This window comes from Morchella importuna (assembly GCF_003444635.1).
Source record: "Morchella importuna strain M04M26 chromosome Unknown Morimp01GS022, whole genome shotgun sequence".
NCBI classification, from domain to species: Eukaryota; Fungi; Ascomycota; class Pezizomycetes; order Pezizales; family Morchellaceae; genus Morchella; species Morchella importuna.
Window position 1 is genome coordinate 610,023 of NW_025763419.1, and position 22,650 is coordinate 632,672.

Here is a 22,650-nt window from a genome sequence, read left to right on the forward strand (position 1 = left end):
TTGCAGAACTCGGTAAAAAGCAGTTGGAGCTAGGGGTACTCTGTAGTGGTTATCTAGATAGCCAAAGTGGCCAGCACACAATACTGTCAATACAACACTTAATCTACTTTCTCCCTAGTACCAAACTTTTTAAGACGTACGCAGCCCCTGTGAATGTAGTTGAAAGTAGAGTGGATCCACACCAAGATGTGGATCATGAGTTATCACTCGGTAGGTCATCTAAATCGGGGAGAGATGTTTTTCTTTTTTTTTGTTTAATTCATTAATTGCATGCAACCTTACAATTATGGGAGAGATATTCCTCTATTCCATAGAGAAAGAGTGTGCGGCATTCCAAGATTCTGGGGAGAAATCAGAGATGTAGACGGAATAAAGGAGAGTGTCTGTCAGCTGGTTGTAGCTATCGCGAAAAGGCGGCCTTGTGACGTTTATTGGAGCAATGTATGGGCGAGGTTACGTGTTATGTATGCACGGTCTTCCTAGATGAAGAAGATACAAGAGGTTGATATTTATCGAACACTCGGTTACATATTTGTTATTGTTCATCTACGAAGACCTCTTCCCCGGTCTATAATCAGTTACACTACCATCCAACATCATCACTCAAATATAGCTAGGCACTACTCTCCACGAACATCTTTGAGACAAGACTGGGGCATAGGCCTGTCTCGCCTTGTACTGGTTTTACGTGTGGTTTATCACCTGGGCTTGATCGTCATATCTCAGTGCCCATTACGTGAGGCCGGATAATGCGAGTGATAATTCGTGACCACAACCTTAGTGATTGATAATTCATTCGTGTATGCAGTCTGTAAGCTATGCATATGTCACTCTAGAACATTATTGAAAAAACTATATGTAGAGTGACATAGTTACGAATGACTGGTTAATTGATTGATTTGTTAGGAATGACTACAATTTATTGATTTGTTAGGAATGACTACAATTTATAGGAGATACAAAAGAGTGCAATTATGCAGAGTTACAAAGATTGCCCAACCAAATACACATGTATCTGTTGTTGTTACATGTACTACTTCCTTTGATTTCTTCGATTCCTACTGCCAATTGACTTGTCCCTTTATTTCCTTGTTCCTCCCAGTTTTCTATCTTCTCATAAGATTTCCCATTGCCTTGGGGCTCTTCTAGACCTCTAGAATTCCATGCCCCGCTATTCCAGACACTGAGTCTGTTTTGAATATTCCTCCATCCATCTCAACGCCCACAGGAAAGACAAACCATTCTTTTTATCGTTACCAGTGTAGTTCTAATCCTCAGACAAAGTGACTGGCCCGAAATGCTCAAAGAGGCACCATCTGTCTCCAGTAATCCCATGCATGTGGCTTCTGGGAGTCTGAATCCACTGAGGAGACAATTTATGAGGGATCTCCGAAACCGCGCTAGCGACAAAAAATGAAGACTGGACTGCCTGGCTAATGGTGCTAGTGCGTGTAGTTGTCGGTCTCGCAATTGGCTTGTTGTATCTAACTGTCTCCATCGGGGCGACAGTGCTTGTAGTAATAGAATATGGTGACGGCCTCGGAATGTTGTATGCGCGGGTAGCATGTCTCTGGGCTTCATACTGACGCTGCTGCTCTTGATAGCAGCGCCGGTGTTCCTCTTGGTCTCGAAGTTGTTGCTGCTCGACCTGAAGATTCACATACCAGAAAAGCTCATCGTACTCTTCCCTGGTGTTCCTCGCATGCATATCCCGCTCATACTCCTGCTGCTGCTCCCAAAGCTCCCTGTCGAGGATTGCATTATTCTGCTGCAACGTGAGCTCCTCCTCCTCTCTCGCATTCTTAGCCTGAGCCTGCTCGACCTCATAGAGCGCTGTTTCCGCCCGAAGATGCTCCTCAAATCGCATCTTGTTCTCGTCGATAAATTCCTCATCGTCGCCGGTGTCACCGTCCCTCTGATAAGAAACAGAGGTGCCAGCAAGAGTGTGATCCTCCCAGTTGTCTTCCTCGCAAGTGCTGGTATCAGTTTGATCTTCCCAGTTCCCATTACCATATTTAGAGAAGCTACCAGTCTTAGCCTTGTAGGCCCGTCCGGCCCAGCACCACTCGTCTGTTTGGGGCGGAAGACCCCTTTTGGCCCTCTCCATTTCAACAAGCTTGCGATGGCCAACCTTCATGCCCTCCCTGTTGATAATATCCCCAATAGCCATGAGCTCGTTCCTTCTATTAAACAGATCAAGTTTTCCTTCGGGGCCGACCTTGCTTTCCCAGAGGTCGACATTAAATCCCAAAACAAAGCGCTGAATATGCCATGGGGAATCATGGTAGCGATCTCCTTCATGACCGAAAGAGCAATTTTTTGGTTGGTTGCAAGATTGTATCCCGTCACTACTACAGGAGGAGGTGGTGGAGGAGGTGGAGCCGGGACGTGACAATCCACATTGGATCATGGCATAGTAAGGACGATCGCGGAGTGCGTTTTGGTAAATACTTCCACGCCTTTGGTATCTTCTGTTATTGACTCTAACAGCGGAGTGCGGCTTTTTGTTTGTTTGATGCATTTCTTCGGAGGGGTTGTTGATAGGGCTCATTCTTGTGGCTTTCCTGGAGGGAGAGGTTGGGGTAGTGGGGTAGTGGGTAGTGGGTTGGTTATTGGTAGACATTTTGGAGGTGATGTTGGTAGGTTTATGGGGAGAAGAATTGTCGTTAGGAAGGTTTCTTTTAAAGGTGAGGTGGGCGTTTTGTGGAGGGGCCTGGGCACTGTTTAATGTTGGGTCTTGGTTCCTGCGATAAAATTGTCTACCAACTATATGGGTGTTGAGGGTGGTTGGTATATCAAGAGGTAGTGGCTGCCATTTCTTGTTTTTTTTCTTTGCAGTGAATGGTTTGATAAGGCCGGCGGTGTCTTTGGTACTATCATCGGTAGGGAGCTGAAGGGAGTTATGTTCATCTTCCGTCTTCTTGAGCGAATTAATGGGTAAGCCATAATGATTCTTAATTGTAACTTTGAAGTTTTCGGCAGGACGCTCAGGTAAGTCTGCCTCCTTGATCGCCTGCTTCTTAGAGATAGGCGGTGGGGCGATAGATTCAGAAAAGTCATCTGGGATTATCTGAAAGAACAGCACCCCCTTATTTCTGTTCTTCTTCTGGGGAGTGAGCGATTTAGTGACGTTGAGAGCTGGACGCTGGGGAAATTCCTCATTCATAATCTTTTTAATGCGGGTAAGATCTTTGGAGGAAGAGTGGATAGACTTTGTTTCAATGGGAGGTCCAAAAGAGTAGGGGGTAGCCATTTTTTATGCTTGAGCGTGAGTATATAGCGGGCAGAGATGCTAGATGAATTATAGGGAATTTAGGTGTAGCGGAGTTGAGGAAAGTTTGTTAATGGTTCTATTCGAGGGAACGAATGAGTGACTTGCTATGACGCTGTACCCCCCGGTAGTACGAGTGAGGAAACTAGGGCAAGTCCGACTGCTGCAATGCTTTACTCACCGTACTTGGTATTTTAGCGGGATCATGGGTATTCTTATAGCTACTGGTAAACACGCAGTTCAGTGGGGGTTTGTTTTTTTATCATTTCTTTCCTGCGTTCCTTAAAAGTCTTACCGAGAAACAGGAACACAGGCCTCGCTCTGGTCTTCAGATTGACGTTTTCCTACCCTTGGAAACCATTTGTAAACGGCCTCGGACAATTATGCCTCATCCTATACAGTGGACTACCCCCGTATTGTAAAAATATCACTAACATTGGTGGTTACCTGAAGAAGGTTTAGAGTTCACTTATTGGCTGCAGGCAGTTTCGAGTGGCTTTATGTACCATTGGCACATAATACATACTGAAGATAGAGCTTTAAAATTGGGATAATCGGTACTGAATGAGGGGCATAGTTCCTGTAGTAAATAAGTTCTACTCAATACAAAAAATGCTCTTCTCGGGAAAATCTAGGGTTTAGTAAGCAGAGGTAATGATAGAGTCGAATGCTTGGCAACTTTGGTTTGCAAATACTTTCATATTTATAATTTAATAACTCATAGATTCCTATCATGTGTGGGGTTATGGAGACACTTAGTTTCAGTACCTTGATAAAAGCTAGCTACTCGATTTAAAAACGTGGCGAATGTGTCCTGAGCGACCGGCGAATACCTCAGATTTGCGAATAGACTAATTGAGGCCTAGGTGTCGATCGCGAATGGACTACTTTCGATCCCATATATCTATGGCTAGGCCAGTCTATTCGCGGACAGCCTGGACAAAATTTAGTTTAAGTAAAATAAATAGTGCATAATAAGAACGATTTAGGTCAACATCCAATAATCTCTGGAGCCTCGTGGGACCTCTTCGGCCTCCAACGACCTCAAACAATTCAAATAGCTCAAGAAGCGAACCTATATTAATAATTGGTACCTCTGCGATGCTTAGGAAAATTTGTAAATGCTAGCGACCTCAAGGACTTGATCTGGGTCCCCATACGACCTTCGGTAGGGTTCTGCAACTTCAATTACCGCGCAAACCATTGGCGGATAGGTTTCAAAACTAAACACCAATCCATTCGTCGGCGGGCCAGCCTCGTCACAGGTGTATTGAGTCAGAAGTCTATTCGCGAATCTGAGGTACCAGCCAATCGCCCGGAAAAAAATGCCCAGCTAAGGCCACGTTTCTGAGGGTATTCTTATCGCATCAACTCAAAGCTTGTAGGCTGCACTCATGCGTGACAGTGACGTTTAATTTTGACATAATATTAAAACATAGCCCACCCCCACTGCATGCTTTAAAGGCGAGGACTATATCGCCCATGATTTTTCACTCAAAGCTTGCCATTAAATGACTGCTACCATATGAGATAGAAGATGGGAAGATAGATATAAATGGGCTTTTGGATACGCCTCGAGCAGGTTTTGTCCATGGTCACATGAGAAAAATCAAGAAGTCCCCCTAAACCTCTTTATATTATTCCAAACTTCCCTCTTTTCTTTAAGGGAATATCTAGGGCACCATAGCGTTCGACCAAAACCAACCAAAAGAGATGTGCAATCGCGCGTTCCATCCTGTCGAGTGTAGAAATAACAAGTACAAGGGAGAAAAAAACGAGCAAGTGAAGTTTAGGCTGGAAGAGGAGACACTGCAAAAAAAAAAATGATAGTACAGGCGGCTCAAACACCCGAGCCTTATTTCCTGTACATCAAAAAAAAAAATGAAAAGGGATCGGAGGAAATTATGATGAGAAAGCCAAAGAAAATCGACATTATATCCCATTAGCAGACAACCAAATGCACACCCTTAACAGACTTGACGAATTTTAGACCCCGGCTATAGTTTCTAAGAAACTAAACTTCACGAGATTGACCAGCTGAAGACCTCTCCGAGCTGTCCTGGTTTTTGTTGCGACGGACATCTTTCTGGTCCTCGCTACCATCATCGGTGGGTTCGCGGTAGGGGTACCAAACGCCATTGTTGCCGTAGTATCCGTATCCAGCACTGGTCCAGATCAAGAACCCTGGGCTGGTGACGCCAGGAATCAAGGTGCCAGTAGAATCAAATGGGTGACCTGGGTACTGCCCCTTATCAAGTCCTGGCCACTGCTTCTTTGCTTCTGGCACAAATGCGGAAACTTCCGGTCGAAGGGTGAAAGAGTTGACCGGCCTCACACCGTCGGTAGGAGAGGATTTTGGATCATCTGCGGGTATAAGTGCGCTTGGGATATTTTGCTGCCAGTTATACACAAGATCCTCTGTGTTGATTCGGGGGACCCGCTCCATGTTCTTGGTATTCATATCTCCCGGTACGGGGATACAACCTTGGGACTGTGGTATATCGTATGCACCTGTATCAGAAGGTTGGTATTGGGACCCAATATCGCCATCGTAATACCCCTGATTGTAAGTGAGTTGAGGCTGCGTCTGGAAGTTCTGATGGACGTTGTAATCCTGTGCAATGTTAAACTGCATTGCAAATGGGGTGAAGCCATTCGCCATCGGATCCATCTGATGCGCTCCATTGTAGAAAGAAACATTCTGAGGGCGAGAGTGCCAATGTTGGAAATCAAAATGGTGGCGAGGGTAAATCTGATTATAATTCTGGAACTGGGGCACAAACACTTGACCATGGTGAGAGATTTGATTTTTCTGGAGTGAAAAGTCCTGGGGATAGTGAGACTGCTCAGTGTTGTGGATATGCTCACTTTTCTGGAGGGGGGGATTCTGATGGTGTTGAGTCTGGTCATTAGGCTGGAAATCGGAATTCTGATGATGGGGTGGAGTGTGCTCGTTAGCCTCGAGGGCACCATCGTGGTTCTGAGGGCGTTTCTTCTGCTTTTTGGACTTGATAGAAAACTCCTGAGGGTTGTGGTGGGTCTGATGTGAAGGGACCGCGAGGTCACTAGCACGAACACGAGGTTCCGCCCTGAAAGTAGGATTTTGTAAAAGGTTCCTCGCTTTAATTTTGTTGTCTCTCCATGTCATCATACTCTTTAGTTTGGTTTTTTCGGCCTCGGTGATCTCAGTGTGCCATCGGTTAACATAATGATTAGATTTGTAAGTGGAATCGGTGTAAACATCTCCCTCGTGGCCATAGAAGCAATTTGGCCCATGCATACAGCCATACAATCCTATAGTGCCCAAGGTACGAAAGCATTGAAAACCATAAAACCTTGGTCTTGGTCTCAGGAACGCGCCAGGCCCAACATGAGCCATTGATTGTAAGCGTTCGAGAACAGTTAGCTTCTGTTGATTGGTCTGATTACCTTGAGCTGGGAAAGCCCTGCCCCCAAGGGTATTTGGACCAAGGCCCACGAAATTAGTCTGGGTAGCAGGTCCTTGGACCTCTGGCTCTTCAGACCAGTCCAAGTGTGGTTGAGCATTGGTCACAATGTCTTTGTTGTCCTTGACATTCTCGGTATGAACATGTGTGGGAGGCTTTTCCTGGTTGGAATTTTGGCATGCGTTGTTTTTCTTTTTGTTTTTCTTTTTGTGGGTATTTGAACTCTTCTTTACGTTTGCAGATGGGGCAAGAGGAGAGATACCAGAGCTAACAGCAGTATTGGAAACAGACTTAAGTAACCCTGCTTGAGGCTCTGGAGTGGCAGAGGTACACTCCGCAGAGGGTGTGGCTACAGCATGCCCGAGAGGAAGAGAAATAGGCTCTTTTTTCGCCCACCTCGAGTGTGTAAGATTTTTAGCTTCGGGAGCAGCGGTTGATTCCTGAGTAGCAATAGGCACTTGGGGGGCCACCGGTACGCCTTTAGCCTCTTTTTGCATCCTAAGCGCAGAAGAATGGAGTTTGGCAGCTTCATTCCCGACAGTGACAGGCAAGTGGAGATCACCAAAAAGATATCCACCACCAGTACGATACTCGGGGGCCGGCCTTGATGGGAATTAGCACCGTGAATGAAAAATGAAAAATCAAGAAAAAATAGAGCGATTTTTTTTGTTAACTTACATTGTTTATAGAAAAACTTTCTGTAACGAAAGATTTAGAGAGATGAAAAAATGAAGAAAAAAACTAGCAAATATTTAGTGTGAATTCTATCTCGTCAGCAGCAAGGAGGAGTGGCTTACATTCTCAAACAGAGGCCCGGGTGCTTGCAGTGCAATGAAGTTTAGAGAAACAAGACAACTGGGAATCAGAATAGGAAGGTTAGTGTGTACTTTTTTTTTGAAAAGTTTATGTGAATGAAAGGCTTACCCTCGTTCGCCGCTTCAAACAACAAGGCAAAGATACCGAAAGAGGAGGATCCACAGGACGACCTTCTGTTGAAGAGAAACCGAATAGCTGAGAGGAAAAATCAGTTAAAAAATTTAGGTTGAAAATGATGGGATACACATCTGTGAACTTACCAAGAAAACTTCAATAAACGCGGCCGGCCAGGTAGATTGAAGAGCCAGAAAGAAATTCTCTGAAATACCAGGAGAACTGGAAGGTTTTGGTTGGATAGAGTTAGATGAGATGGTAGGTTGAAAAGAAGAAGAAGTGATGGAGGTGGGGTGGAATTGGAGGTGAGAGTGGTGGTTGTAACTGCTGGTATGTTTTGGCGGGGTTGGAAAAATTAATCTGGAGGTCGTTGATCAATAAGGCAAAATAAAGAAGCGGCTCTGCATTGGTCCACGTACCCGAATAAACTTAAGTTGAGTGTGGTAATAATGTTTATGAGCAGCCAAGTTTCGATAGCCTTCAATTGGACGTACTTGCCAGTGTAAGCTGTCCTAAGTGCATTGACGGAGGTTTGCGGAATAGGTGAGGTAGCAAAAGGTGCTGCCGGGTCCCTTCCCACAAAGAACATGCATCCTTTAATTTGCAACATTGTCTTCGAAAAATTTGCTGCAACTGAATCTCAGTGAATATTACTTTGTCATTTACTCACGTTCTGACATTTGCAAACGAAAAGATATTAGACCAGGCACTGACAACGAGATAGGTTTTAAACCAAGAATTTTGATCATTATAATGTCAGCATGCATATGGGGATCCTACACACACACGAAATCCACTGCAATACTTCACTCATAAACATGAGGGTATTTACCGAACTCAAATATAGGCAATGCATAAGTATATTACACTTTCCCCCACGACGCACCGCGGCCTTACCAGTCGTTATTACGGTTGGCTGGCCGACACTACCATGGCTGAGAAATCGGCGGACAAATACGCATTCAAGAGCGTTCAGGCTTGGAATCTTGAGATTGGAAAGAATCCCATTCTAATTACGCATTAATTCATTTTCTCTAACTATATGGTATCTACATAAAGGCTTCTATCGTCAGATAATCTGACCGCACCCAGAGGAGCACAAACTAACTGACCTAGCTACACCTCAAGTCATCTCTCAACTCCGTCCCCTATATGTTTGGGCTCGTGCAAACACCTTCTTGCACCCCGCCACACCAGCTCTAGCACCCTCCGTCCCGGTAATAATGTCTATACTCTGTCAGTACTTTCCTCCGATCTCCACAATACTCCCAAAGAACAATGAGACCAACCGGGAATACAACAACCAAACCCTCCTCTCCTTCTACCACAACCGCCAAGTAAAACCTCACCTCAAACCCCCTAAACCCCTCACAGATCCACATATCACTGACCCGCTCCGTTGGTATAAACCTACTTCTCGTGCTCCACCCCGTCTTCGTCGTGATTTGGACACCCAAGTCTCTAATCACAACCAGCGACTCCTCAGTGTAGCCTCCTATAAAAAGAAGCACATACAACAGCACCGCCGAAGCAGGGAGCAGGTGACGCCATTGGAGCGAGGTGGAGAAGGGCGAGAAGGTCGCGAGGATCGGGTGGATAAGCGGGTGGATACTACTTGAGTATGGCGGCGGCTGGAACTTTGTCAGTAAGAGGAGAAGGGTGGTGGCGGCCAGAATCAAGCGCAGGAGCGAAGTGAAGTGCGTCAGGAGCGTGTGTGGGAGCGTCGGCGGCGGCGCGTTGGAGAGTGTAAACTCCACGGTTGTAGACGAGGGAGTACGTATTCGGAGCTTGGGAGGCTTGGTGAACATTTTGGTGATTGATTGAGGTGAGTTTAGTATGGTTATTCGCATAGCGCTTGTGGAATTGTGAGCTTTTGAGATATTTACAGGACACTTTGGCGCGAGTCGTGCGTTTGACGTCTGGGTTACTGGATTTGGTATCGCGCCGGGAACAGCCGAACTACTAGATTCCCAGGTGGGTAATTTCTTGGCATCTAACTATTAATCCTCTAAGTTGGATCGTAATTGGTTCTAGTTTGAAACACATAGCTACTGCATAGTGATGTGCCTATCGTTCAGAAAATATCAAACTATGATAGGTACTTATGGATATCTAGGTCTTCGATCAGAGAGACGCCTCACTGCTTTGCAACACCAGCACCTACACCCGGAGCACTCTGCGATCTGATACATACAAGAAAAGGATGAGTCCCAGTGACCTTATCAGTCGGAAAAAATTAAAACGAGTACAGGAACAATGATTCGACTCATCGACATTGAAAGGAATGATAACAGCCTGGCCTTGACACATCAGCCAAATTGTTGAATCACCTTCCCCGGCCTGGCCTGAAATCCAAGCATGTACTACATACACATTATGCAATGCGAGGACACGAAAGTTGACAATACTATATATATAGGCACATACTCATATTTGGGAGGAGTTTGGTCGTGGTAGACTTCCGGTTGCAGGTTATGATTGGGCTCCGGAGACGACATATTAATCATATGGAAACCCCTCTCTTTTCCACTCAAGTTGCAAACCTTAGGTACAGCACTGAAAAGTGTATATTTATGTATATACGTACACATATTATCTTATTTCGCTTTTAAGGTCGATAGTTTAACGCTTTCTATGCGTAGGCTTTTTATGAGTTAGACGAAGCTACAGCCTAAAATTTAATTTAAACAAGGCAAGGGAGTCGACATTCGTGTGTGATCGACAATTTACAGCAGGCGCCGCCCAGGACATGTGCTTTATATACGGCCATCTCTGTCACCTTAGTTTTTGTTTCATCGATTCGATCATTTACTTATGTATGTCCAGTACAGCATTAGCGTCCAGTTACAGTGCAAGCTGTCTGACTTCATCCCATCTCTCTACCACGAGAACAACATCAGTCCCGCGGCACCTACCCCAGTTTCGGCAGCAGCTGGCACACACATGGTAGCGAAGAAAAGGTTAAACTAAAACACCTAACAAAGCATTTGGAATCCAGTGTTCTATGAACTGCTACGATTGTGTAACGTCTAACCTCGTGACTACAATTTCCTGGCCAAGCGTGGACCACATCCCACTACAGCCGCATCACCAGCCATCGTTTGATTCACACCAAATCACGCGGTGATTGGATCAATACATCTCTACTAAAATTGGGGTACTCTAGCTACATGATACATACATGTATGCAGACTATTATCTCCAGAAGGAACCTGGCTGCCAATTTCCCGCCAAGCCAGATGTCTACCAATCAGTGCTAGGTATCCCACCCGAGCACCTTCCTGCGATGAAAGAAATGGCTGATAGGCCTACACAACCTGTAAAGTGTGTGTGCCGACTTACGCGGCCGAAGCCATCCCATTCCACGATATTCACAGGACGAAAGCGATAGAGGGAGCTGCTTGCAGAATCAAAAACCCAAAATAACCACGAAAACGGCTCAAAAAAGAAAAAAAGGGAGAGGGATGAGTTTGTCTGCGGGGAAGAAATAATAATGTTCCAAATAATCATGTAAACATGCAGTGCAAATCCTCGACCCTATCGATCCACTGTTTACACAGGGCTGTGAAGACTGTAAACTACATCAGCCAAGGCAAGGACAAGAGCCATTGTGCATGTAGCATGGTTAACTTACGTACGACACAACACCACCAAACAACAAGCTGTTCTCTAATTAGCCTACCCTATTAAACCAGAAACCACCAAAAAAACCTTCTACCCACTTTCTCCTTACTCTGAAAATTCTACAATTCACTCTTCACACTCTTCCAATATGGCCTTGAAGCTCTCAAATACCTGAACAAACTATTTCGGCAAGAAAGCTACACCTACTCATTCCCGCAAACTCCCCCACCCCCCTTTACCCTCCGATTTCATCCCCCTCACCATATCATGGACGTGCCTACGATTCTTACACCCCCGACACCTACACGGTCCTCGTCGCCAGATCCTGCTCTCCCGCTCTCCCGCTCTCCGCGTCCGTATCGCCGCAAAACTCTCCCCTCGAGTACACCACGTCCCTCAGCCGCATCGAGCTCGCGAAGGGCCACATACCTACCTTCTCCACTTCCAACGCCGGATATCTCGCGCGCGCCGTCGCCACTGCCTGGAGTACGATGGAGACGAAAGGAAAGGTTGAGCGCAGGCGGATCAGAGTCGGGAACTGAAGCGGACGATGAGTTGACGAGGAGATTGCCGGCGCCGCCGGGGAAGCGAAAACGAACTCTCTCGGAGGAGGATACGTACTATGGCGAGGTGGAGGAGGAAGCGGACGATCTAGACGGAAGAGGTAGAAGGAGAAAAAGAAGGGTAGATGAAGAGAATGGAGAGCGCAAGAGAAAAAGAAAAAGAATTGTGTTTGTGAGGAGAGGAATTGAAGTTGCGCTCATGGGAATGTTGGCGGGGGTGGTTGTCTATAATGGTGGTAGAGGAAAGGTGTGGAAGGAGATTTTGGCGTGGAAGATAGGTGCGTTTTTGCATTCCAGTTTTTACACAAATAGCTAACTTGGTGCCCAGAGTTTTCATCCTGGTTTCTTGTTTTTGCTTCAATTCTAGGTCTATTTCCACTACAGATTCTCCTAAGAAGTCTTCCTTTCGAGCTTCCTCGATCTCTTGATCCAGCACCACTTCTTTATCCTATACTATTTCCGATTTTTGTCTCACTTTCTCTCACTGAAGTCGGCGCTCCCGGGCGGAATCAGTATATCCTCACAAATATCATACTTTCTCTTTCTTCCATTCCTCCGAGCTTCCTATCATTTCCCGATCTTCACTGGGTGCTTTCTCTCGTTCCACTCGTTCTTCGTCAATATCTTTCTTCTGAGTTCACCCCCAGCGATACATACCCATTTCTCCCTCCACTACAGCACACACTTGTTGCAGTATTAAACCACCTTTTAGAACCGTCCCTCACACAAACGGAAATCCGTCTCATTTCAGTGGCGCTCATCAATCTACTCCTTTATGCATCTACCCCTCAAGCCATAATTCTCAAAGCTATTCTTTGGGGTGGAGGTCTTGCTACTCTAGTAAGCTGCTCCGACATCATTAAATTCAATATCGACCTCGCCCGCGTACCTACCAACCGTCTTTTTCGGCGCGCCGGCAACACCGTCATTACTATCGCCCGCCTCCGGAAGCTTGCCTCAGCTCTCAGACCCAAGGGCCAGGCCTCCGATAGCGAAACTGAAATCGAACCCCTTCTTGCCCCCAAAACTCCAGGCCGACCTCGCGCCAAAAGCAAATCTAATATCTCCTATTACACCACATTAACACCTTCTCAATACCGCCTTAGAAAATGGGGCTATCCAATTTTCGTATATACCAGCATATTCGCCACAATAATGCTAGGCCTACGGCCTTATATCGCACTACACGCTCTTGACGGTCTTGATCCGTTCCTCTGGGGACCCAGCTACCTTCTCTGTGGGCAGCCCTTCTATCAATCCTTCATTGATACTTTCTCACCGGGTACTGGCTACTGTGTCACCACTGGCTCCGCCGCCGCTGCAAATCTCCGCCTGTCAATTATAGCCCTCTGGGCACTCATCATTGCCATTGGAATCACACTAGTCACAGCGCTATCTCCTTATGTCCAAGTCGACACCCGCCGTAAGGTCTTTCATGGGATGGTTGTCGTCATGTTCCTCATTCCGGGAGTTCTCGACCCGCAATTCACGCACCTATGTCTCTCTCTTGCCCTTGGCGCCTTTATCATCCTGGACATTGTCCGCGCTGGCCAGCTCCCTCCTGCCTCTAGATTCATTGCAAGGTTCCTGCAGCCTTTTGTCGACGGACGCGATCTCAAAGGGCCCGTCGTTGTCTCCCATGTTTTCCTCCTCCTAGGCTGCGGCGCAGGATGGTGGTTGACCCTCGCTGCAACTCCCGAAGGAGATCCGTGGGACTGGAACAACAGAACCACCAGCTTGGCATTTGTCTCTGGTGTTGTGTCGGTGGGGCTTGGCGATGCAGCGGCATCGCTGATAGGACGTAGGTTCGGACGTACCAAGTGGGGATGGAGAGGCGGCAAGAGTATCGAAGGGAGCCTGGCGTTTATGACTGTCGTCGCGGCAGGAATAGCGGTAGGACGATGGTGGATTGGTGCAGGAGCATCAGGTTGTGGGCGCTGTGGGCCACTGCAGTTGCAATGGGAGTGGGAGGTTTGCGCAAAGATTGTTGCGGTGGGGGCGTGGGGTAGTATGGTGGAGGCAGTAGTCACTGGTGTTAATGATAATGTAGTAGTGCCGGTGGGCGCTTGGATATTAGTTATTGGGTTGGGTATTTAGTTAGAGGAGTTCTTTTGTTTTGGGTAGTGCACTTATGATGGAGTGTATATAGATTGGAACGGTGTTTGTATTGTTTTTTGTGGCATTTTTTTGTGATGATGGCGAGTAGGGGGAGGAGTCAGCCGTTGTCCTGTGATGACGGTTTGGTCTGGCCTGGCCCCCTGGACTATAGATATACCTTATTCTTAAAAATACATGTTTTATTATTATTCCTGTATATACATCTTCAAAACCTCCACCCTATACAGATTTGAAGTTCCATGTTCTTGATGGGGTGCGTCACATAATATCACTCGGGGGATTAGTCAACCTGTAATTCTCCCAAGGGAGATTGTTAAACTTGCGCCATGAGTTCCTCAAGATATTTCGAGTGTTAGTGCCGTCAGATCTCGCGTGAAGCCACAGGTTTGTGCCGCGTACTGGGTTCGAGGCCCGCGTTAACTCTTCTTGTGTAGATCCGCCCTGAGAGCCCGTTCGATGCCTCGAGTCTAGTAGCAGTACTGTCTGTTGGCATGAACGATGTGTTGGCACGTGAAGCATGCAATGAAGGATTCGGCTTATCTAGTGCTAGGATACTAGTCCACAAACCCGGATACCTGACTATACATGTGGTACTCATTGTATTTAGATAGCAAAGCCAAGCTCGTAAGGGATCCGCCCTCGTCATTTACCATAATGAGGGGGAGATACGAAGTGTCGAGTAATATTTGGATGTTTCTCGTTGTGTTGTTAGCAGCTAGTTGGGAGCCAATAATGACAATGTTGCAAGAGCACTAGCTCGGACGTATTACAAAATGTTTGCCAAGCCTTCCGAGTGATGTCATGTGACGGATCCTGAGTTATAATCTTTCGTCCACAATGGCGAGACATTTCATCAAATGTACATGTATTTATGTTTGTGGGTTACTTGTAGTTGTAGATGGATACTTTTAACTTTTTTGTAAATCTTCTCTGGGAGTTTCATCACCACGAATGCATGGTTCTCTATAGTTGTGATGCATGATACATGAGTTCGTCTCATCTAAATTCTGCTACAGACTCCGTATACGTAAATGTAAAAATCCCACATATCTCTAAACTCTAAAGATTCTTGACGGAAATATGTATCATGGTAGACATTGTGCACGGGCCTCCCAGTGCCCTGTTTTCGTAAACATTTTACGAAACGTCCACGTTTTAATAATACATATTATGAGATACAATTGAACATAATCTCACACCTCACTCCTTCATCTACTATATATATACATACATGTATTATATTCACAGAGCTCAGAGATACATCATAATATCTTACATATCTACAAAGCAGGCAAAAGTCGGCTCGAACATCACAACGAATCCTGGTAGTTACATTAAATGCTGTAGTACGTATCCAGATCTTACGAGTTAGAGGGAGGGGAGGGGGGGGGGGGGGTGGGGGGTGGGCAGGAATAAACGTCCCAAACCCTGCCCTGCCCTAAAGTCCACAGACCATCCCTATATTGTTATCTATGTTATCCGGATCATCTATGAGATCTTTTACTATAAAAGCCCATCAATCCACCTTCTTCCCCTTCCTCTCCCTTCCCCCAATAATCATCACACTCATCCTAAATTCCTCCAATAATCATTTCAAAACTCCCTACTTTCATAACGATGTCATCCTCCGATGAGAAAGTCCTTACAGAAAACATCCAAAAAGTCGAGATAGTCCATCTCGAAAAAGATGCCAAATACGTCCCTGCGGTCCGTCCGAAATGCAGGATGTCCTGTCGCAGACGGGCCCGGGTATCCTATTTCAGTTCATGGCACTAGCTATGTATGTACATACATACACGACGTAGATGTATCAACTGATATCAACCCGGTCTTCCATATAATTAAGCTTCCCCCACCGCCGACTTTTTTACCCCTAAAAAATCCTGGTGCCAACAGTTCTAATAGAAAATATATCTTTCCACCAAAACGATTGAAATACAGCTATATATTCCAGTTTGTCCTGATATAGATATGTATGATTGATCGATCACATATATTCTTAGTTTTTGAAAGTTCCAATAGGCACCTTTCCTTTTATACTCTGTTCTATTAGCCAATCAGCACCCTCAATCTGCGTAATATTTCTTTTATCCTATACGAGGGATCATCCCGATAGTACCACCCGGGACCCCGGGGGGATATTCAGCCTTGTCCTCCTTAATAGCTGTCCGTAGTTACCGAACTGATCACCCCTCCCAATACAGAATGTGTTGAACATTAATTTGGTGGACTACAATCTATCTAGTCTATATGAAGCACCTAGCCATACCCCCCACACAAACAACCAAAAACAAACCCGTTTCCCGGGGACCCCGCAGTGGAAGGGCCTATAGGTTGAGAAAATTTAGTCCCATACAATATCTTTTATATAGCCTCGGAAGTAATGAGTTAAACAAAAAAAAGAAAGAAAAATATCACCTCGGAGAATGCGTTTATCACGAGTGATATCTCATGATCTCAGCCATCGAATAGTACATATGTATGTATGTACATGCACCGAACCATCATGATGATCACTACTTGCGCGCTAATTAGGTCCTGAGAAATTTTGTGAGGTCACTACTACTAAGAACTCTCAGGACTCAATTACAGCGGGTTTCATAATACTAGGCTGAGAAAGCATTCTCAACTCATAGTACACCCGCAGGAAAAAAGTGAGGAAACAGCGAGTAGCGTGACAACGGGTGCCTCCAACTTGACATCCCCACACCCGCAATACAACCCCACGAGTATTCCGTGGCCATGCCTTTTGACAAGTCTGGAAAGTGGATAGAGGCTACTCCGAATGAAAACATAAAAGTTATTGAAGCCCAAGCTAGGGAAGAGTAGGAAAGGCCGGATTGGGGGAAATGTATATAAAAACCATTGACAGCATGCCAAAGAGAATTGCAGCAGTAGTAAAGGACTAGGGAGATCATAGGGGGTGGTGAATATAGTTTAGAGGCCATAGTATCTATTCTGTATTTTATTGTTTAGTTATATTACTTCTTTTCATTTTTATCCCCAATTTTATATTGGGGTTCGGACGGGTTGCACCCGCTGTTTCCTCACTTTTTTCCTGCGGGTGTACAATTCTCGAAAGATAGCCTATATAGGCTATCTGGGTAGACGCCTTCACGGGGGTATGGGGCGCACTGGGGTGTGGTGCTTTCCTGAATTACGAGAGGCAATCGACGAAATCAAGAAAATTAAGATAGTAGAATTCTTTACTTGATACAGAGAAATGTATCTATATGTTTTTATTTGGTGACATTCTTCATATATTCTGTTCTCATCTTTTGACGTTATTAGTTGTTGCACCACACCCCAGTGCGCCCCATACCCCCGTGAAGGCGTCTAGTTGAAATTACTTTTTCGGGAAAATATCGGGCTCGGGCTTCCTAAGTAGGCTATTTTTTTAAGGTTCGAAGAATCACACTGTATGTGTGTGAAATTAATTTGAGCCTAGTATTCTGAAACCTGCTGTAATGGGTGAGTGCATACCACAAAAAATGAAAGAAAAAAACAGCAACAGCATCCATAATAAATGAACGCACCATAGCCAAAAACATATGGAGCGGTAAATGTGTCAAAAGTAATTTTACCAACGGTAGTAAATCGTTTTACCACCGGTGGTGAAAATAATACCGTCGTTTATACCTTATAGTGGATAAAAGCACAGACCTTTTGGCCAAAAGGGGCTATATAATGCCAATTTATGAGTCCTATTGTCCACCGGTGGGGAATTTCACCATTGGTGACAGGTATTTTACCACCAGTGGCAGGTATTTCACCACCGGTGGGAAACTTTCATAAGTGTTGGCATTCATGATTGAACATCTACTAATGAAGTATAGCGCAGCATAAAGATTGAAATTCAGTGTTTATACTGGCACAGGACTGAAATTCAGTACTTATACCACCGGTGGTAAATAATTTACCAACCGTTGGTAAAATTACTTTTGACACATTTACCGCTCCATACCAAGTTTCATAAGATTTAAAGAAAATTAATAGTACATGTAGTCTAACGTTCTAAGAGATTAATGTGCATGCAATCATATTTACCATTGTCCAAAAAGAAAGGAGAGAACTGGGACATGGGTGGGGGACGTTAAAGGACGCCGGAGACGAGGAATAGCCCAACACGTTGTATTTTCATATATTTCCTATGTCAGCCAAAACGCGAGAGGAGGTGGAAGAGATCGGGTAGTTCAGGGGTCATTGCCATAACTGTAAGGTTGCATGCAATTAATGAATTAAACAAAAAAACAAAAAACCATTGTCCAAAACCTAACGCTCGAAGATAAGACGAAAGAAAAATCCAAGATGCCTCAAACTCCAATCACAACTAACTCCAAAGCCAATCCATAAGACATAAGACACTATCATGATAATTAAATCAAAGACTACCGTCCAAATTCATCCATCTCTTTCTCATTATCGAACATAAACCCACAATCTTCCTCCGTGTATGATTCAAGTCCAAACGAATTCGTCCTCCTTCTTTTAATCCCATGTAAACTCCCCTCATCTGACTCGTAATAATCGTCATCTTCGTCCTCGTCCTCGTCCAGCTGGTCCTCCCTTCTTCGCCCCTCGATTTCTTTGTCGCGATCAGAAAACGTAAAATCGTCTTTCTGAAATTGCCAGGTTCGTTTGCCGCTGCTGAGGCCACACGCGCTGAATATATCGTCCCTGTCTAGATAAATGACCTCTAGGTCATCAAACAGCAGCCACAGCCCCTGCTCAGGCAGGACATCTTCCCACACGAACCAATTCCGTAATCGGTGTTTCAAATTCTGCGCGTGTGCTGCCAGTCTTCCCAGCCAACGGGTATTACTAGGATTACTGAAGTTCTGAAACCCCAAAATCGTCTTCCGTTCTGCTTCCAGATCCCACACAAACATTTTTCCAGGCCTGCAGGCCGCGAAGTAACGGCCGTCGATGCTATTTGCGATACCGTGCCAATAACACATCACCTGATTCGGAGTTCTCACCCACCACCCCGCGCGCTCATTTTTAGTATTCCAGTTTTCCTTCTTCGGGACATTAGTCGCTGTCTCGCTTTGACATTCATCCCAATAGAAGTCATCTAGCACCGTGAATGGGTCTTCTACACCAGCATCATTCCGCTCAGCGTTAAAGACGAGCGTCTTAGTATCTGATACTGGTTCAGCGTTGAGATCCCATACCCAGTTACAGTAATCGTGACTGCCCGAAATGATTTTGTCCTCCGTAAGGATAAAGTTATCCTCGTGAATGCGTGTACACCTATTTCCAGCACCCATTACTTCGTCGGGGCCCATGTGATTAAACAATCTACTCATTTTTTTATGTCTGAGTTCATTATACGCTACACACATATCGTGATGTCGGTGATCCCAGTAGAGATTTGGGAATTGCAAGACACGAATTGTAGCACCAGTTTTTAGGTCTAGGACTTGGAATTGTCGGTCAACGAGTTCTTCGTTTGAGGACTGTGTCCGTATATTCCATCGAATGAGAACAACCGCTTTACTGGAGTTCAATTGAAGATTGCAAATGACATAGTGTAGACGGCGGGCGGCGTCAAAGTCGCCCGCTCGCTCGTACTCAAACTCACGGCGCCAGCGGAAAATGGTTTGGGGCTCCTCAGTGTCGAGATCCATAGGCGTGTAGTCTGTTGCTCTCATTTTGCCTCGACGTTTCTCGCTCATGTTTTCTTTACTGGTGGTTGTCCCCTTTTGAGTCTGGCAGCCTGGATAACCAAAAGCCTGCACGCAGAACAGCCTCTGATCCTCTGGGGGATCGAGGGGTGGGTCTAGTAGAAGGTCGATACTGGAATCATCGCGGTCACGATGAGAGAAGAGATTGAATGCCAGCCACCCATCTTTACTCGTACATCTAGCAACCGTGGCAGTAGGGTCAGACTCGTATTCCGGAACACAACTAAGATCCCAAGTCACGATCTCCTCCACTGTAGGCTTAGGATGATGTTTGGCTTTAGGATTGGTGTTTGGAGGTACTGCGGTGGAGCGATCCCGACGTTTTAGAACTTTTACCAACTGGAAACGGTCGCCCTCGACTTCAAATACGTCAGGTGGGAAGTATCCCATGCTTCTCTCGTTACGCTTGAGACCGCCCGGGAGTCTGGCTGGTTTTTTGCTGAAACGGCCATATTCGTCGATGGTTATGAAGTAATCGGCGCCTCCTCTCAAATTCAGACTAATAGTATGTTGTCCTTTTTCCGCATCATGCGATACATGAAACAGATCTGGTCCTGGTTGTACGCAGGCCATCAAAAGCCTCCTCTTCTGTATAGTCTTCATTTGTAGCATCTTCTTCGTCTCTTCATCCTTCCACAACCACGCCTGAGTACATGTTTTGCTACCCCCAAAGCTCTCTACCCCGCCTTTCCCTCCCCCTTGTTGCTTGAATAGCCCATTCTCAGACCTCATGAATACCCCTACCAGGTTCCTCCAATTTGACTGATGTACCACTTGTAACCCCTGTACATCTGCCAGTTCTTCCGGTAACCAACTCCAACACCATCTCGCCGCATCTCGCCAAAAAGTGTGGTCGATATAGGGATCCCACAGAATATCGTTGAATTGGCGGCACGTAAGCGCAATGTATAACAATGTCTTGGCACGGTATATCCGCAGAGTTTCCGGAAGTCTCGGCAGTTCATCTATGCTGGGTGCTGAGGCGGCTGCCGACTCAGATGCCAGAGTAGGAGGGTGAGAGGGCAAAAAATCTGTAGTTGACCGGCGAGTAATCTCCCCGAAATGTTTTTTGTGCTCGCATCTGGGCAACTCGTACAGGTAGGCATATTCGAATATCAAGAGCAGGATTTCAACAGGTAAGTGGTTCAAGAAAATTTTCTGCCTAGTCGTCGTCGGGTGATGATATAGTGAAACACAGGAGCTACACCGTGAAGACAGAGAAGGTCTCCTTGGTTGCTCCTCTCGTGGCCGTTTCTGCGGTGAACTTCCATAAATATGTTTATCGGTATTGATTCCGGTAGTATATGGAGCTGGAGCCTGTGACCCAGCTGTTGGTGAAGCAGTTGTCCGATCCGAGGTTGCCACTGTAGCGCAAAGCCTTGCGTGGTCTGACTGTGTAGTTTCGAGAGGCATTTGGTTTGTTTTGGGATCTGGGGTTCTTGTGAAGTTCCAGATTGGTTTGAGTTTATTCATGATCCAGCCGTCAGTGTAGCGACGTGCAAGGTGAAAATCCGGGCTTGGAGAGAGATGTGAATAAGTTGTGCCCTGGCTACCCAGCTCATTATCCTCGTTCCCTAATTTGGGTGACAGGCCTGGAAAGGGAACTGAATCAATTAGAGTAAGGAGACTCTCGTCAAACGATAGATCAGTATTAAAACCCAAATTATTCAGACCCTCAGTACTACAACTCTCCTGTCAGCCTGTCTTTAAACTTACTGTCCGTGACGGTGCCCATTACCTATCAGAGGACCCGCGTATCCAACCCTCCTTAAAAGCCTCACCCTCATATTCCACGTCCTCGAGACTTGAGCTCGGTGTAATCGGACTATCCAACCTCATCATGGAGAACGGGGCTGAAGGTGACACTGGCGGCTCTACCAAGCCAACAGAAAGCCGCGAGGAACTGCAATTATCCATGGACAATGCTTCCCCGCCCTCCCACGATGATGGAGGACATATGGATATCGCTGGAGTCCTCACTAGTCGCATCTGATCATCGGATAAGCACTCCATTGCAATGTGCAAGTAGGTAGTACTTTATCTAGCCTGGGGTGAGAGTCGCAATGGCTCTTGGGGCATATGTATGCGACCAGTGAAATATTTTTTTGAATTCTAAGTACAACCAATAGCAATCAGACGGATTTTACGACGATAAATGAGGTGCTTTGTATTCTCTCCCGTATGGTTTTGTTCCCGGCCGTGCGTGGTGCTGCTGGCTAGCTGTCGAGTCTAAGCTTCTTGACTAGCTGAAGCCAAGAGATCCGAATAGTTGACGGCTTGGGAAATAAAGCTTGTTTCTAACTATTGCGAGCGCGATAACGCTTGATAAATGATCCAGGGCTTCTAGGGCGGTCTCCACGTCGTCGTCTGTCTACTGTGAGGTAATAGACCCAAGAGAAAAATGTCAGCCTTGCCTTCCCTTTCCCCTTGCGCATCGTCACATTGCACGGGCAAAATAAACAGCATAAAGACCTCACTCATGGTACTGGTTGGTTGGTGTATACCTTTCTTTTTGCATCAAGTCGCTAATAGTATGGTAATAACGTCGGAGTTTTTAATGCGCTGACTGGGAAAATCGTGAGTTGTAATTGTTAGCAGTCTGGTAATACTGAACTTAAAGGCTTAAAAATCTGTGAGTAAGCCCGTGTTTTCGTAGTAGGTAGTCTGGTATGGTCAACGAAACAAGCCAACAAGCAAGACAAATTCGGGGGAAGGCGATCGATCAAGAATTAAGAGGCTGAACTTGAATGGTCACCAACTGGGCTGTGTGCGGGGGACTTGAAACCTTGCATCATCTGGGGTGCAGGGGATATGATTGGTCGATATGGATATGGAAATCGTGCCGTCTCATCTCTTCTCCAGGCCTTCTAGAAAGAGAATCGAAGGTGAGGCTTAAAGCATGTGAATTCTAGATCTGGGGATGGGAGGATAGAGGTAACACATGTAGGATTGCGTAACCTGTTAGAATCGGGGTTTCTTATCTATCCTCTCACTCTACTAGCTAGAGTGAT

At 45.8% G+C, this 22,650-nt stretch overlaps 5 protein-coding genes across 5 annotated transcripts; 1 reads left to right on the plus strand and 4 right to left on the minus strand.

Moving 5' to 3' along the window:
- Nucleotides 1–1,267: 1,267 nt before the first annotated feature.
- Nucleotides 1,268–3,253, minus strand: LAJ45_07185 (uncharacterized protein; the record flags this gene model as incomplete). The annotated part of the gene is made up of 1 exon (XM_046116744.1): nucleotides 1,268–3,253. One exon carries the CDS (start codon nucleotides 3,251–3,253, stop codon nucleotides 1,268–1,270), a length of 1,986 nt encoding a protein of 661 aa, XP_045970146.1.
- A 2,032-nt stretch (nucleotides 3,254–5,285) lies between these two features.
- LAJ45_07186 (uncharacterized protein) lies at nucleotides 5,286–8,257 on the minus strand (the record flags this gene model as incomplete). The annotated part of the gene is made up of 8 exons (XM_046116745.1): nucleotides 5,286–7,215; nucleotides 7,280–7,320; nucleotides 7,396–7,458; nucleotides 7,515–7,572; nucleotides 7,642–7,653; nucleotides 7,722–7,728; nucleotides 7,794–7,801; nucleotides 8,067–8,257. The coding sequence occupies 8 exons, from the start codon at nucleotides 8,255–8,257 to the stop codon at nucleotides 5,286–5,288; spliced, it is 2,310 nt and encodes a 769-aa protein (XP_045970147.1).
- A 518-nt stretch (nucleotides 8,258–8,775) lies between these two features.
- On the minus strand, nucleotides 8,776–9,455 carry LAJ45_07187 (uncharacterized protein; the record flags this gene model as incomplete). The annotated part of the gene is made up of 2 exons (XM_046116746.1): nucleotides 8,776–8,874; nucleotides 8,937–9,455. The coding sequence occupies 2 exons, from the start codon at nucleotides 9,453–9,455 to the stop codon at nucleotides 8,776–8,778; spliced, it is 618 nt and encodes a 205-aa protein (XP_045970148.1).
- Nucleotides 9,456–11,538: 2,083 nt separating this feature from the next.
- LAJ45_07188 (uncharacterized protein) lies at nucleotides 11,539–13,931 on the plus strand (the record flags this gene model as incomplete). Its single annotated transcript, XM_046116747.1, has 2 exons — nucleotides 11,539–12,112; nucleotides 12,163–13,931. 2 exons carry the CDS (start codon nucleotides 11,539–11,541, stop codon nucleotides 13,929–13,931), a joined length of 2,343 nt encoding a protein of 780 aa, XP_045970149.1.
- Nucleotides 13,932–18,340: 4,409 nt separating this feature from the next.
- LAJ45_07189 (uncharacterized protein) lies at nucleotides 18,341–21,652 on the minus strand (the record flags this gene model as incomplete). Its single annotated transcript, XM_046116748.1, has 2 exons — nucleotides 18,341–21,320; nucleotides 21,378–21,652. The coding sequence occupies 2 exons, from the start codon at nucleotides 21,650–21,652 to the stop codon at nucleotides 18,341–18,343; spliced, it is 3,255 nt and encodes a 1,084-aa protein (XP_045970150.1).
- Between the last annotated feature and the right edge of the window lie 998 nt (nucleotides 21,653–22,650).